This window comes from Poromitra crassiceps, assembly GCF_964638095.1.
Source record: "Poromitra crassiceps genome assembly, chromosome: 1".
Taxonomy (NCBI): Eukaryota; Metazoa; Chordata; class Actinopteri; order Beryciformes; family Melamphaidae; genus Poromitra; species Poromitra crassiceps.
This window is the reverse complement of record NC_139623.1, coordinates 60465113-60481957: the sequence shown is the minus strand read 5'-3', so window position 1 is coordinate 60481957 and position 16845 is coordinate 60465113. Positions and strand designations below refer to the sequence as shown.

Here is a 16845-nt window from a genome sequence, read left to right as displayed (position 1 = left end):
CCTTGTTGTAGTGGAGGAGGGAAGTGACTGCCCATCTAAAACAGACATGGGCAACTGGCGGCCCACGGGCCCACGACTGTCGCCCGCGCTGCAATTGCAAAAAAATAATATATATATATATACTGTATATATAGAGCTGACAGCTCTAATATATATATATATATATATATATATATTAGAGCTGTCAGTGTTAACACGTTAATCGCGATGCACCCGTACTTGGAAAACACAGATTCACAGCACGATATGGGGTGATACAGGGTTGGACATGGGTTGGACATGGTTGTTTGTCCGTTGCACTCTTAGGGGAGAGCAGAGCAAGGAACTAACTGAAACAGATATTGGTGTGATGGGTATATATACCACTCTCATAACATGTGTGTATCACTTAGGGTGTCGAGTCATAGTCTATTTTTTATTTGTCTTTATTGAATGTTCCAAAACTGCATGTTTAACTAGGAATAGGCTAATGATTATTTCCACCCACCACTTATTTAATGTGGTTAGGGACCGTTCGTTATTTAGGGAAGGGGCCACTGGAGGAAAATAGGGGAGGGTAATCTTGTTTTGAATTTAGTTTGAGGGAGGGTACATTCTCTTTAATTTGAGTCCAGGGGAGGGGTATACAATTTTGATTAGATAAAAATATATAAACTTTTTGTTTGTGTGTAATGTTTGCTTTTCGGACTTCAACAACTACTGAGTTGCTTCATTTACACCCCTCCTGTCCAAACTGTTTGGTATGTCCCGGTGCATTGTTTCTCTTTGGCGGTCTGATCTGTCGATCTTTGTGCTTGGCCTATCCAGACAGTAGGCGTGTACAGTATCTGGCCAATCAGTGGGCTCTGTTTGCCTCGACGGAGGGCTGGGGTCTTGTACGCACTGCTGGGGTAACCTATACGTTCATATCAGCGAGGCTGCGACAGGCTGGTGTGCTGTTGCTGCTTTCTTTCGGGAGCGCGAGTGGCTGACTCATTGTGATACTAATAGTTTGATTTGATTGTATAACTTAGTGTAAGACCACCATCCTGCGGGAGCCCTTACACGTAATTATTGTTGCTGCGTGCTATCATGACGTGGTGATATGTAACAAGTGTCAACCAACCTGTGCTGTGATGCTATGAGCTGTTTTAATTAAAACATATATATATATTTTTGTCGATAATAAAGATTCCTATTTTAATATTAAGCTGCTTCTTGGTGTGTGTGCCTTAACGGCGTTGGAGCCTGTGGCTGTGGTCTCTAGGTGCCACAATATGGAAGTAGGCTACATTTCCAGCACGAAAAGTCGAGCAAACAAACAGACATGGCATCACAAAATATATATGGGCTCTATCGTTACGCCAGATAAGTCTAGGAAGTCACAGTAGAACCGAGTTACGGCTCACTCATCTCCTAAATTACGTAAAGTCTACAAGGGATATTTATACCACCAGGATGACATATATGTTTCACATAGGGTTGTGTTTTGATTTCGAGATTTTATTTTGTCCAATATTGAAATGTTCGACAATTGCATGTTGTGTTAACATTATTTCTATCTACCTTTCTATCTATTTAGGCTAATTTGGATGCTATTTGTTATCGAAATGTACCTCAATGGATGCTGGGAGATTTTACATGTGTGGCTTTGTGCCTGTCTGCTGAGGGAGTGAGAGAGAGAAAGAGAGGGGGGACAGAGAGTGGAGAGTCCGCCACATAGAACCGGCTAACTTTTTTCCATCAGTCATTCACTGCTATTTAAACACAAATATTGATATACACAGACTGAAGATTGTTTCACAAGCGAAAATAGCATTATGTAGCGACCAGAGGAGGCGGTCGCTCTGATTGGTGACAGTTCTGCTCTTAAGAAGCGCAAAGGATTATGGGAGTTCATGTTCTTGTGGGAAGCTTCTTACTGTACAGTTAAAAACGTGGTTTAGTGATGTTGTGCTCATGTTTTGATTGCATTATGTGGTATTATGGCAATGTTTGTGTGGCCAGGATATGTTTAGTTTTACTATCAATGTAGCCACCACGACTGAGACTGTTAGTGTGTTTGATCACCTCTGGCCGGAGTTTCTGGAAATGTTAGGTTAAAAGTAAGATATCTGTGTCAGTCTGCATTCTTCCACGCAAACTTGCCACAATATTGTTTGGGGAGGGTTAATTATAATTTTCAAATCGCTTCGGGAGGGTCAAGGAAAAATATATTTTGATCAGGGAAGGGGCACAGCTTTTTATTTCAGAGCACACCAAATTCCTCCAGTGACCCCCTTTCTAAATAACGAACGGTCCCTTACTTTCTTGTCAAAAGTTTGGAAGGAACAATGCATGCTGGGGGAAATATGCAAATGTGTTTGTCCAATGCGGTCCAATGGCATTGTTCTCTGTCAGAACTTGCTTGGATGTCCTGATGTTGGTTTAGTAGCAAAAGCAAACACAAGTTAATAGCAGCATTCACTATAGACTCTATAGTGAATGCTTTCCACAAAATCATGAACAATGAAGAAAACAAGAAGGAATACAGTTCCACTTTTACCAAATAAACCCAAATTGATGTTCTGCCACAAGTTATATCATCCTGAAAACCCAAATATTTTAAACTAGTAAAATTATAAAATTATCTGTCAGTGCAATAAGGTAAATAAGATAAGTTGTTGGTCCCCCATAGTAAACATAAACATTATAATCACATCTTACCATATCTGTCAACCTGTCACTAGTAGGTGGCTGACTCCTACTGGAACAATATGGTGTACCCATTTCACTTAACTCTGGAAATTGTTACTCGAAAATAAGACAACTTTACTTCTTGTTAAACAGCAGCTTTATTTGGCGACCACCATGAACATCCTGTACCACAATAACGACTCCCCCCGGAAACCACTCCTTTACAACACAGGGTTCCTACTCACTACTCGATATACCATAACATGTATACAGAGACAATAATTATTATTACTCACATTAGTGACTGTAACTCAACAAATTCCCTCTCTCTTAAAAGAAAAAAAACCCAAATGCATTAAAGTAGCATTAATATAACAAGTACTCAACTAGAGCCATGTGGCCTCCCTTGTATAGAAAAAAAACATAAATGCAACAAGTCATAACATTTTGCTCAAGGATAGAATTTTGTTCTTACTCAAGTTTACACTGCTTTGTAAATGAGAAAACCAAAAAAACAGGTGACTCAAAAAAGAGACTGTTCCTAACCAAGTTCCCACTGTCCTTCACTAAGCGCCTTAAGCAATAGGAGAGCTGATGCCCCCTTTTTAGTGAGACAGTCCGCAAGTTGTTCTTTGGTGTTGTACCAAAGAACTCGCTCAACTTTCTGGGTGTGGATAAGTTCTTTGATACTGCTAATTTCGAGGCGAAGTCTTTTCTCGGTGACTGACTTTGTGGACTTCAGTGCATCAGCTAGTGAATGATTATCTGTGACACATGTTATCGGTGTAATGTGTTCAGTGTCCCCAGTAGTCAGTTCAGAGAAGAGAGTAGCCAAAAAGATAGCATTGTCAATCCCATCTGACATCGCCAGTGTTTCACCTGCAAGAGTGCTACGCACAACCCTCTTGACTCTCTTTGACTGCCAAGAAAGGGGTGAGAACTTTCCATTCTCCCCCATTAGAAGAATCAGGTGTCCTCCCTGAGTGCCACCGTCAGAGAGATTGCCAAAAGAGGCATCACTGAACACAATAATCTTCAAGGCACTATCTCTGCCCAAGTGTTGGAAGTTCAGAGCTACCTTCTTGGACTTAATTTTACACACAATCCTGTTTGCTTCATGAATATTTTGAACAGTTGCATTTTTTATGCCTGACGCCAAGTTGCTGGCATCAAACATTACATCAGGCCTACTCTGTCGTGCAACCCAGAGGATTTGGCCTATCTTAGACCTGAGCTGTTCTTTTTCCTTCTCACCAAGAGCTGAGTCTTGTTCCACAGCCCGTGAAGGATCTATAGGTATGGGCTGCATATGCTGAATGTATGTTTCCTGGTGTATTTGCACTTTTCTGTCTACGCTCACAAAGTCTATTCCCACATAACAAAAGTTGTCATGCTCTTCACGTCCAACTTGGAGTGCAGACCTGAGCTGAGGTATCACTGTTGTGGAGAAACTACAGATGTATGTGTACTACTACAGATCTACACTGTATGTGTGCCCCCCCATATGAAATCATCTACATGGCAGGCAAGAACCCCAGTCACCGCATAGTCCTGATCTAGCCAATAGAAAACAGCTGGATCAACCTGAGACATTTGTCCTCCTGCTGTCAACACTATTTCCTTTACTCTGTTGTACCAGTACAGGGAGGCGTCGGCCAGACCATACACACACTTTTTTAGTTTCCATAATATCCCTTTAGTCTCAGCCTCAGGAGGGGGTCTGATATAAATGTCACGTGATAGTTGCATTCCCTGCAGAAATGCAGATTTTATATCCATAGAATGGAGTGGCCACTGTCTTTGACAAATCACGGCCACAAGTAGCCGAAGAGACTCTGTAGCACATGTGGGTGAGTCCTTTTGCAGCTCTGACACCTCCAACTCCTCAAAACCTCTAGCTACAAGCCGTGCTTTAGGTACAGTCCCAGTGAGTGTCTCTTTGAGGGTACATACCCATCTGGTGGAAATACACCTCTGTCCCTCATCCTTAACCTCGTCATACACACCATTATTATTCCAGTTCTTTATCTCCTCATGTTTTGCCAAGTTAAAAGAGACATCCCCCACCATAAATACATCATCACTTACATCAGTATCAACATTTGTTTCTACATGCAGGTTCTCTACGCTTGAGATATCAGTTGAATCTGTAGTGCCTGCAACATTAATAGGCTCAATATACAGCAAGTTGTACCAGTTTTTGTATTTACCCGTGGCTTTGCCTGCACGCCCCAAGACTTTAGCTGTGTGCAAAATACCTCTGTCTTTATCTCTGTATTTCACAATTTGTCCTGGTTTCAGAGTGACATCTGTTCCCTGCTGTGTGTCATTATGTGTCTCTACATTGTCATTCGTGTGATGCTCTTCTTCGTTCTGCACCCTAGTGGTTATTCCTGGCGGCTCCATTTGACTCAGACCTTGTTGCACCTCAGTTACACTGTCTTCTGTGTCCTCCATGTTATGTGCAATCTCCTGTCCTTGGTCAAGGTCTGTGTCATTTTCGGTATTTGTGTTATGATCCACATTTTCTGTATTCACTTTTCTCAATCTGAGATAATGCACCCTAATGCAGGTGCCTCCGTGTCTGACAAACACCACTGCGCCGTCCTGACCGATGACAACTCCTGGTCCTTTCCACTCCGGGCAATCCACTCTCTTGTAGTACACTTTGTCTCCACTTTCATATTTTTCATCTGTATGACGTAGTTGTTTCCGCAGCGCTCTCCGTATTCTTTCTGAGCATTCTGCTTCTGTAAAAGCCTTCCTCGATGCATGTAAAGCAGATATGTGTTTTGCCACCCATTAACTCTTTGTCGTTCCCTCTAGAGCTGGGGGTTTATCTGTCAGTACAGAGGGCAGGTTGGGGTTTTGTCCAAAAACTAATTGATGCGGACTATAGCCATGGACAGTTTGCATGGTGTTTTTGGCCATAAGAGCCCAGTCCATTGCTCCAGTCACAACAGTGGCTTGCCTTCACTTTCATGATGATCTCAGTGAGTGTTTGATTGTGTCGCTCTAGAAGTCCATTGCTCCATGGGCTGTAGGCAGCTGTTGTCTTTATTTCAATGCCAAAGTTTTCCGCCATATCTCTCACTTCATCATTGTTAAACTCTCCCCCATTGTCGCTAAACAGTTTCTGAGGTGGACCATGCACACTTATCCAATCATGGACAAAATGTTTCACTATTTCAGATGACTTCTTTGTGGTCAGAACGCTGCCTGCACTGAACCTGGTGAACTGATCAATAATGTGGAGATACCACACACCTGGTTCAAGTTCATGCAGATCTACAGCTACAGTCTCATTGTACTGAGATGCCAGTGGTAGACCAACAGCAGGCTTTGGCGTAGTTTTACTGTATCTTTGACATATTTCACATTCACTTACAATTTTGTGCAGGATGGCGTCACATTCTGTATCTTTATTGCCTGAACTCTTCAGAAGCCTCTGGAGTTTGTCGGCTGAAGCATGAGCAAATTGTTTATGAAGCTTCAACAACATTTTCTGCTTTGTTGCTGAGCTCATTTCTTCTGTGATTATCAGAATTTCATCCTCACATTGGCTTTCTTTGTGCTCATTTTTCTTTTCTTTATTGTCCATGATGTTCACACAATAGTGACCAGAGCTTGTAAATTCAAGTTGTACAGGTTTGTTAAACATGACTGCTTTGTCATTTTCCATATCTAGTATCGTCCCTGCTCTTTTCATGGAGGCTTTGCTCAAAAGCAGTGGAACGTTAGCTGGGACTATCTCTGTTTCAATATGACATCTAGTCTCTCCAATCTTTGCAGGAATTTTTAACTTTTTAGTGGAAAATACCACTTTTCCATCTCCAAACCTGAATGGTCTATGACTGAGTGTTTCTGTTTTCCTCAAAACATTCACCTCCTTCTGGCTTAGTCCAGTGCTGTAGCTATCTAGCCATGCTTGTCCACACACAGTCCGTGTGCATGCTGTGTCGATAATTGCTGATCCAAAACACTCTGCCAGAAATATCTCTGCTTCAGTGACCGGCTCTTTTGTGTACATAGTGATGTTACACTCCTCTACTGCTCCACCATCTTCAGTTAGCTTGACTTGCTCACCTTTATGTGGACAGTCTTTGGCCCAGTGAAACGTGGATTGACAAACAGCACACTTTGATCTGCGGCCGTACCTGTCTAGTGGGTTTGTGCCAGGCAGTGCCGTTTTTGGTTGATCTTTTTGAGGCCATGACTTGCCCCTCTGTCGTCGCTGCTCCGTCATATATGCTGATTCTTGGTTAATTCCCATGCTGGAGACAGGCGCCTTTTCTCCAAATATCCTCTTCAATGCTGACTTCATCGATGCAAAAGTCAATTCTGTACATGCTGTGAGAGCTAACTGTCGGTCTTTTGTGTCCAAGCATGCAGTATCAAGCAGTTTGAACGCCAATACTGCGTCAGGAAGTTCCATCTTATATTTGCGCATCCGAGAGTAACGTTGCTCAAAATCAATTATGTAGTCCACCATGGATACACTACATTCTCTCGTAATCCGGTCGAAGCTCGATACGCTTCATATGTTGGGTCTTTTTCTTCTTTTAGAAACAAATTGTCAAGCTTCGCAAGTAAAGTCTCCATGCCAGTGTCGGCATCCAAGTCATCTACCGGTATTTCCATCGCCGTTTCTCTCGCTCTCCCCGACAGCGCCAAAACCACAGCGAGCGCTTGCTCGCTCTTCTCCAGCCCCGTAACTCTGGTCCAAATCGCGACCTCATTCTTCCAGCTTTCATATGGCTTCGCTTCGTCGAAGCCAGGCGGGACTCTGTAGTTGTTAGCCATCCTCTGCTACCATGTTACTCGAAAAGAAGACAACTTTACTTCTTGTTAAACAGCAGCTTTATTTGGCGACCACCGCCATGTTCACCATGAACATCCTGTACCACAATAACGACTCCCCCCGGAAACCACTCCTTTACAACAAAGGTTCCTACTCATTACTCGATATACCATAACATGTATACAGAGACAATAATTATTATTACTCACATTAGTGACTGTAACTCAACAGAAATGGCTTCTACACCCTGCTTCAAATGGTTCTTTATAAATTAGAATATAATTCATCTTAATCCCCATCCCCGAACCCACAACCTCTGGCAAACTACTGCCAAAGTCTACCAGCTCACCCTAATGTAGCAGGCTAAAATCGGGCCTGGTCTACATTGCACTTCTATTGAATTGAAAATAAATCTAAAATTCAAGATCACAAAGTACATTTATTTGCATTCATTTTATTCCCAATCACGACACACTGGTAAGAATTATTAACCCATTTAATCCCACCGGTCACAATAGTGACCGTAAAAAACGTTTTCACTTATAAGGCTCTAAAAATGTTCCTGGATGATGTATCAATGCATTTCCAGCAAATATTGAAAGAATAAAGGGTCTTAATGAAATATGTGCAGTGTCACATGTTTAGTGTAAATTGTCACATGACCAGAGCTGTTTACTTCCTGCTTGCACTAGGCAAAGAGCTTGGCTGCATCAAAGCTCCCAAACAAAAGGTTATTAAAGTATGTTAACATAAAGATAGGTCAACAATTTTTGGTACACATAATCTTGAAGGTGTCTAGTGGTGATATATGCAACATATATTTGCAATTACTCAACTTTGTTCACTGTGGTCATAGAATGAGTAAACAAACCGGTGGGATAAAAAAAAAACTGTGTTATCCCGGATAACACAGTGCCTCTAGGTATACATAGGTATACATACTTATACACATACATTAGGGATGGGTCATGATTTTCAAATGTACGTCAGCCACGCCAACAATGGTTTGTCACAGGAGAATAAGGTTCAGACCAGGGCTGGGCAACTGGCGGCCCGCGGGCCACATTCGGCCCCCGACCTCACTCAGTGTGGCCCCTGGGTCAATTTACTTTTTTTTTTACAAGGCGGACGCTTTTGATTAGGTTAGGTTAGACCACCCAAATCTGTTGTTAGTTTACTGTACATCCTAGAAATGGCACTAATGGTGTTAGCATTGTCCATCCACATACTGTTTAATGTTAGCATTTGAGCTAACGCTTTTGTAACAAACTATATCCAGGATGCACATTGCACATGCAACATTACTAATCTGATTAATATGACACATTTGGATGATGTACCTCATCAAATTGTTGTAGTGGGCTGTTTTAAAGCTAGAGCAAAGTTTCTGGTGTCATCTGAATGGAAGACTTACTAAATTTGAATATGAAAAATATAAATATTGGTATAATGAACTTTGATTACCAGTCCTTTTCATCAAATTAGTTGCTATAATTGGGAGTGATGGTGTTACAGTACTGGTTGAAGTGCACGGTCACAATCTGGCCCTCTGGTAGCGAGGAATTTTTTTCATCAAAGTTACCCATACCTGGTTCAGACCTTCACCAATGCAGTACGACTCTACCGCCAGGCTCATGGGCACTACAGCACCTGGGACATGACATGTGGGACATGTCGCAGATACTGTCTCACCTGGTGATGGAGGGCCTCCTGCCCAAATTGAGGGAGCTCATCTCCCTTGACTCAAAGGCAAGATGCACGAGAGGCAGAGGCACTAGATGCTGATCAGTAATACGACGTACAACCTGTTGCAGCACCAGGGCCAAACCCAGTACAAGGCTGTGGTGCAGCGGTGTGAGGCGGGACATCCCATGCTGCAGGCCTCCATATGAACAGACATGGACCAGATCATCACCACCAAGGAGCATGTCACCAACAAGATGTGAGCGGTGGTCCACCCCAAGGCAGAGAAGCTGCTGAAGGTGAGCATCCAGCTCTACATCAGCTCCACCAAGGATGCCATGATGGAGCCGACCAGCCAGGGCTTCTCCGAGATCTACCATGCTTTCTTCAGGGAGCTGGTGGACATGAGCAAGAAAATCCTCAACAAAGGGACCAAGGAGAATGTGATGAGCCACATGGAGAAGATCAGTATGTTGGCCTTCCACCTGGTGAAGATGCAGACCTGCTACAAGAAGGTGGAGCAGCTGAGCCTGGAGGGTCTGCAGCCCTTTCGCGTTCATCCAGAGGGCAAAGCTCCTCATGAGAGAGCCAATGGATGATGCACTGTACACCTTTAAGTAGATAATTCACCAATGACTGGAGTCTCAGGGTACGGAGGGCTCTGTAAGACCATCCAGCGCTGCCAGAACCGATTAATCAAGAAATGTGACTATGACAGCAACACGGTGAGGAAGCGTTTCTTCCACGAGGCTCTCCTCTCCTGCAGATCTTCATCCCATACAGTGGAGACACAACCTGTACACTGTATAGGGACAGCTTCATCCTCTCCAGCAGCGACTCCAACCTCCACCTTCTGGGTGAAAACCCGTCCATCAACTGGGCCAGGAGGTACAGAGCCCAGAAGGAGGTGGACAGAGTCGGGGAGGTGGCGAGGGCGAGGAGTCCCAGAGGAGGAGGATGAAGCAGGTGGTGTCCATGATCCAGGTGTAGGACTCGAGTTCTTCCTGGTGAATCGTGCAGGGTGGTGAGGAGGAAGGGGAGGATGAGAACAGCCAAGCGCACGAGCCAAGCTAGAGTGAGAACAGAACCAGCAGTCCCAAAACATCAGTCCCATCAGTGAGTGAATGTGCTACAAGAAGCACACTAGAGGAACTAGATGATGCCCTGCAGGGAGAGGAAAGCCAGCGGCAGAGGAGGAACTCCCACCCACCAACCAGGAGGCACCGGCAGCTATACAGAGGTGTTGCCGCCGCCGCCACAGAAATGGAGCAGGGGCCCGTGTCCACACCACAGAGCCCCCCAGACGTCACGCTGGACCTCCCCCCACTGCTGCATGATGACAGCAGCTTCCAGTCCCCCACTGGTGAGGAGGTGGTGGAGGAAGAGGAGGAGGGGCGGTACCCTCCAGTATTGAGGCTCCACCCTCTAGTACAGAGGCCCCACCCTCCAAGACAGCCCCCCATGTGTTAATAGCTGGGCTGGGATAATAATTTTGATGACTGTATGGGAGGCTTATGTTAATTCAGTATACACATTAGATGCAGTGTGTTATCCCACCGGTAGTCTCGCTAGCCAGCCTCTCTTCCCTTCCCTCAGAGAGTCTGGCGTCGTGGAAACAGGCAACAGGGATCAGCCCGCCCCTGCTCTAAAGCTGCTCTCCCATTCGAGCGGCTGTTTCGGTGGCAGCAGGATATCCGCTCCCCCGCTTGCAAGCTCTGTCACGCTCTGTCATTGGCTCCGACCATGTCAATCAGCTCCCATGTGTGTCGCTGTAATGCTCCCGGCCGCCGAATGTGAAAACAACGACGCTAACTAGCTAGCGTAGAAAGCTAACGGCAGAAACCTACATGCTAACTCGTTGCTACACGCTGAAAATGGCAAGTTTTGAAGAAAATTTGGATTGTGCAATAAAGAAGGCCTGCTCAGCACAAGTTCCACCCCGAAACTATTTTCCAATGGCACTAACGCTAAGCACCGCCCAAGACGAGGATGATTGGTTTACCCAAACAGAGCATTTTTTTCGCAATCCCATAATGGAAACCTGCAGCGCCAGACTCTCTGAGGGAAGGGAAGAGAGGCTGGCTAGCGAGACTATCCCACCGGTCACAATTGTTGCCGACCATAAAACTCACCTTTTCACCTACTTTTCCATGAAAATTTCAAAAAATGATGATTGATTATTTCAAAGGGTTATTATGACACATGATTCGGATATTTTCATGTCTGAGAAAAATGTGGGATTGAATGGGTTAATATCGAATTACAAATGCTTTGAAATACAAAATAATGGCATTTTAAACATGCGATACAAAGATGCGATTAATCGCGATTAACTTTAGTTAATCGCTATTAAGAAAATTAATCGTTTGACAGCCCTAATATATATATATATTTATAAAACGGCTCTCTCAAATCAAGCAATCTGATTGGTTCACAGCCATTGTATAATTCCAGTAACCGAGTTCAATAACCCATGGCCATGGGTTATTGGTTGCCATGGCAACTCTCTTACTAAAAGGCTGGAGCTCCATGTTGGGCTTTCCAGAAAGCTCTCAGCTTCTCAGCAAGCGCCAGGATTGGCCAATGTCAACTTCAGTCTCCAGAACGATCCAATCAAATCACCCGCACGTCTATCTTCTTGCTAGAGGTCCCGCCTTACAGTAGTGTCAAAACAAAAAGCTACTCGCTTGCAGCCAGACGCATGATGGCGCAACTCTCTTGGTTTGGTTACCTCAAAAACAAAATGGCGGAGACAGTTTTCAGATCCTTGTGAATCGATCTTCGCTTATAACTTTACTAATACTTCGCAGAAAATGATGTTTTGTACAAGAATAGACGCGGGCTAATGTCTTAACCCCTCTCTCGCGCGCCTCACTCTTAACCCCGCATTTCTAAATAAGACGTAACGTTACTTGGTGTCGGCATACGGCTCTGGTGTCGGGCTATGCAAAACCTCTCAGCAAGCGCCAGGATTGGCCAATGTCGACTTCAGTCTCCAGAACGATCCAATCAAATCACCCGCACGTCTATCTTCTTGCTAGAGGTCCCGCCTTACAGTAGTGTTTCAACTGACTCTATCAGAATAAAATGCCAGTCGGACTTATAGTATTATTATTATTATATTATTATACTTGGAAACCGTTTTATAAAAGCAATATAGCACTCGAGCTGCGTGGTGTTGTGGAATATATCCCGCTGATAAGCTGTTATCCCACTCGGCCTGCGGCCTCGTGGGATAACAACTTATCAGCGGGATATATTCACCACAACACACTTGCTCTCGTGATATATTGCTTAAATATATTACAGTGCACCTGAACGCAACATGCAAGATACCTGCTGAATAAGTGTCCAAATACTCCACTTCTGTTATAACATTTTAGTTTGGAATATGGAATATCTTTCAATAGAAATGACTGTTCTACATTGAAGTAGAAATTTTAATAATTAACTCGTTGGTTTTGGATTTATTTACTGTAGCTTCAAGAGTGCATTTTTGTTCTTGTGACCCTCAACACAGGCTTTGAGAATCCCGGGCCACTTACTGATACTTATGCTTAAATTAACCCATTCATATTCTGGTTTATTTCAAGAAAAACATTTTGGCTAGTGGAAATTCTACTTGGCTGGTAACTTTAAAATCTAGCAGCCATATTGGCAGGTGGTCCAAAAAGTTAATTTCAAGCCCTGCAGGGAGAGCAGGTGGTGACATAGGAGTGAGTGAGAAAAGGATCAAATATTGGTGTTTAAGACTGAATAATGACATCACAACTGTTAATTTAAAATTAGTTATTCCTCTAAACCTGACTTCAAATGCCCCAAATTTTTCACACCGGCGGCGTTCGGCCCCCAACCCTCAGCAAAAAAATTGAGTGGCCCTCTATCATCAAAGTTGCCCATCCCTGCATGGGTTGCAGCGTGACAATATTTGTTCGGCCCCCGGCAACAATCTGGGTTTCTCATGTGGCCTCCCATGAAAAATAATTGCCCACCCCTGATCTAAAAGATCATGGGTGCCGCCATGACACTTCTCTCATGGTGTAGTATTATTGTCCATCCCACATCATGATTCATTGGTAGGCTAAACCCCATGCTAGCAGCCCAATGGCTAATGCTATCGACGTTCACTCCATCGGTTGCATAGACGCAGCAGTAAAGATGAGGATTGGGAAACCATGCAATCCTCCAATGGCTGTGTCTCTGCCTTTGCTGCGATGACGGTGTGTCAGCTGTTGCTCGGTGTTCGCCGTGTGTTACTCCATTGCTTGTTTGTTTTGTTGTGTTGGGGCATCCACGGCTGGTGCTTAACTCATTGAGTGCCAAGGACGACTATGTTCGTCAATTCAGATACTAACGTAGAGTGCCAAGGACGAGTATGTTCGTTAATTGCGTTTTTTGACGGTGGGACGTGGATCAAAGCCTCAGGCATCTCCTGTACAAATATTGTAGCTATTGAAGGTGTATAACCTATTTTACGGACTCATTAGGTGGCGACAGTGCTCTCCAGATTAGAGAAAGGTCCGGAAAACAGCAGGAAAAAGCCCCGTGATGAAAGAGAAACCGCTCATGCTGCAGCCAGAGCCATATAGATTGCTCTGTCTGGAGCTGACGTTGGCTGCGAACAGCAGTCAATCCGCGCCCACAACTGAGCCCCTCTGCCTCTGTCTGTCTGTCTGCATAGTTTCTCCACACGATTAGCCGCCAGGAAGGCAGCACCCGACGCCGAAGGGCCAAACCATTCTCAGCAGTCCGGTTTGGCATTTCCGTGTCGCGCTGGGAGCCGGCGCACAAAAACGGAGCGCTCCGAAAATAGACTGGGTGCGTGAGGCTGTGTGTTAGTGTGGGGAGGAGTTTGCAGCTGAGGGGGAGAGAGGGAGGTGGGGCACGCAGGGCACCACACAACTACACCACGTCACTACATCAGAAAATATTAGCTTCAGACTCAGTGAATGTGCCAGAAATGCTTCATTTCACAAAAGGCGGAATATCTCAGCTTCTAATTTGAAACGTGTCTTTTTGCTCAAAACAACCTATCTTCTCCGGCTCATAACTAAAGAACGGAAAATGGTATCAATAAACTTTGTTTTGCAGATGATAGAAGAGAGTCTCATCGTTCTTTGTGCGTGTTCGGTGTTTACATAGTAATATCACACAATATTCTGTGGGCCTCGAGAAATCACTGAAAACGCTCTGAAACTCTGGCACTGGGAGCGTCCGTTCTCCCAAAGTGGCTGGCACTCAATGAGTTAATAGAGAGCCGCAGGGATGACGTATTTTTGTAGTCGGAACGCGGAAGTCCCGGACTTCCTGGTTCTTCACTGTTTCTGTCTATGGGATTTTTGAATGGGTTTTTGCCGCGATGCTTCAAATAAGGTCTCTGGGCAACGCAAGCTTAATCAAACGCGAACCCGTGTTCAGCCGGATAATCTTCACCACTTTCATGAGTTTTGAAGCGTAAATGCGAGCCATAGAAGTAAAAAGCTCGTGCTAAGCTAATCCAGAACTACACACAGTGTCGCATAGGCTTCCCCGTCACGTCACCACTCAACCTGGAGTGTTGTTGATGTGTGCGCTGCTGTGCACTGATTACCCCGGGCTGAACCAGGTGAGGGAAAGAGAATTTCCGTGTTGTCATTTGAAGTGATGACGTTATTGACGTATAATATCCCCGTCGACTCAACAGTGTAGTCTCATTTAGCCGTTTGCTAGCTAGCCGCCCTTTTAACGGCACGTAAAAGCTTCAAAACTCATGAAAGTGGTCCTCATGTGTGAAGATTATCCTACTGAACACTGGTTCGCGTTTGATTAAGCTAGCGTTAACCACATACCTTATTAGAAGCATCGCGCCAAAAACCCATTCAAAAATCCCATAGGCGAAAACAGTGAAGAACCAGAAGTGTTAGCATCCATGATTTCCAGACTCATTCTTGCGGCTCTGTATTATATAATCACAGGACGCTAGCGTGCGTGCACCGGGAATGACATCACATGCCAGAAATCATGGGAATTGGAGTCTTTATCTCCCAGGCGCCATGACATACAGAGTAAATATTACCAAAAGAGCATTAGCTGCTGTCTTATACTATAAATCAATACTCCATACCAGAATAGAAAGTAAGTGGGAAATAAATGCAAAATTGGCGCCAACTGGCATCCGTAGCACTTCTCCAAACCAGAGTGGAGGAACTCAAACAGTTTTATGTCCCCTCTCAGTGACGTGCTGTGTGGCAGGGTGCAGTGTGAGTGTGGGGGGGAACAGCCTGTGCTGGGCACCCACGCTGAGATCCTGATCACCACTGTCTGTCTTTCTGCCTTTCTGTCTGCCTGCCTGTCTGTCCCCTCAGTGACGTGCTGTGTGGCAGGGTGCAGTGTGAGGGTGGGGGGGAGCAGCCTGTGCTGGGCACCCACGCTGAGATCCTGACCACCAGGGTGAGCTTCAACCACAGTGAACTGGTGTGCCGCGGCACCTTCTTCCACCTGGGCCACGACGTGTCCGACCCGGCCAGCGTGACCCCCGGCGCCGCCTGTGGCCCCGGAAAGGTACTGCAGCCCCGCCCCCTACAGTCCAGACAATAGACCCCTTATACAGCTGTCAACATTGGAGCTGCGCGCGCATCGTGTAGGCAAAAAGCCGTGAGCCCAGCATTGACAGACACAGAGAGCTGTGTAAAAGCCCCGCTGTCAGGACTGCTCTGTGCCCATCTGCGACACACAGTTAGATTTTAGTTTTAAAATGCAGTTCTCGGCTTACTACCACAGCTTATCGCCTAGTGATAAGCAATGTTATGCATCGAAATTAACGTTGGTTAATGCGATACGTCTTACAGACCCATACGCACTGGCGCTGTCAATTGGCCCAGCCTAGAGTGGCCAGCAATACATATTGTGCATTCCTTTATAACTGGGGATAGCGTAGATAATTATTCTGTAACTTGCAAAGATATATTGTTATGTTGATAATGCACACAACTCAATAATGACATTATGTAACGTTACTTGGTCGTTAACTAACCGAGCGATGTGGCTGAGCAGCCTACAGCTACAGGCAGCTTACCTGATTATGAAATGAGCACTACAAAGTCGGGCATTTTTAATGATGTCCTCGTTCCAATCAGTTCAACTCAATAATGACATTATTTAACGTTACTTGGTTGTTAACTAACCGAGCGATGTGGCTGTTACTAGCAGCCTACAGCTACAGCTTACCTGATATGAAATGAGCGAGCACTGCAAAGTCGGGCATTTTTAACGATTTCCTCTTTCGGCTTGCAACCAAAGACACCTACGGTTAGCATTAAAAGCAGTATGAGTTGACGGGATTCGGTAAAACTTTAGTCCTTGCTTTGTTGATAGTGTAACAGACTGTTCAGTGTTGTGTTGTGTTCTATTGCGTGTGTGCGAGGCTGTGTATGTTCCCTCGAGTTGCCGTAGAACAGGATATGTGGGGAGAAGCTTGTTATAACGTTACAGCCTGGCTCTATCGTTTATTATTTTATTAACCAAGTGTGAATAGGCAGACCCGAATACTCTGCTACAATAGCTTTCCGATTCTGGCATCCCACTGCACAACACGAAGACATGTCTAGCTCGAATAGTTTTCCAGCCACTGGAAAACTACTTGCCAGGGCTGCGCAGAGTCTGTCTTTCTGCCTCCGTCTTGCGCATCGACGCTGTGTGATGTCAATGTGACGTAGTCGTATAAGGGG

At 44.8% G+C, this 16845-nt stretch overlaps 1 protein-coding gene across 1 annotated transcript in view; it reads left to right on the top strand.

The window, feature by feature from the left end:
- The window catches only part of LOC310788593 (disintegrin and metalloproteinase domain-containing protein 15-like), a gene marked incomplete at both ends in the record, with an annotated part of 189890 nt that overhangs the window by 121642 nt on the left and 51403 nt on the right, over window positions 1–16845 (top strand). The window contains one exon of the mRNA XM_083650124.1: window positions 15484–15679. Within this exon, the coding sequence (XP_083506250.1) occupies window positions 15484–15679 (196 nt within the window). The remainder of the gene's footprint in view (window positions 1–15483; window positions 15680–16845) is intronic.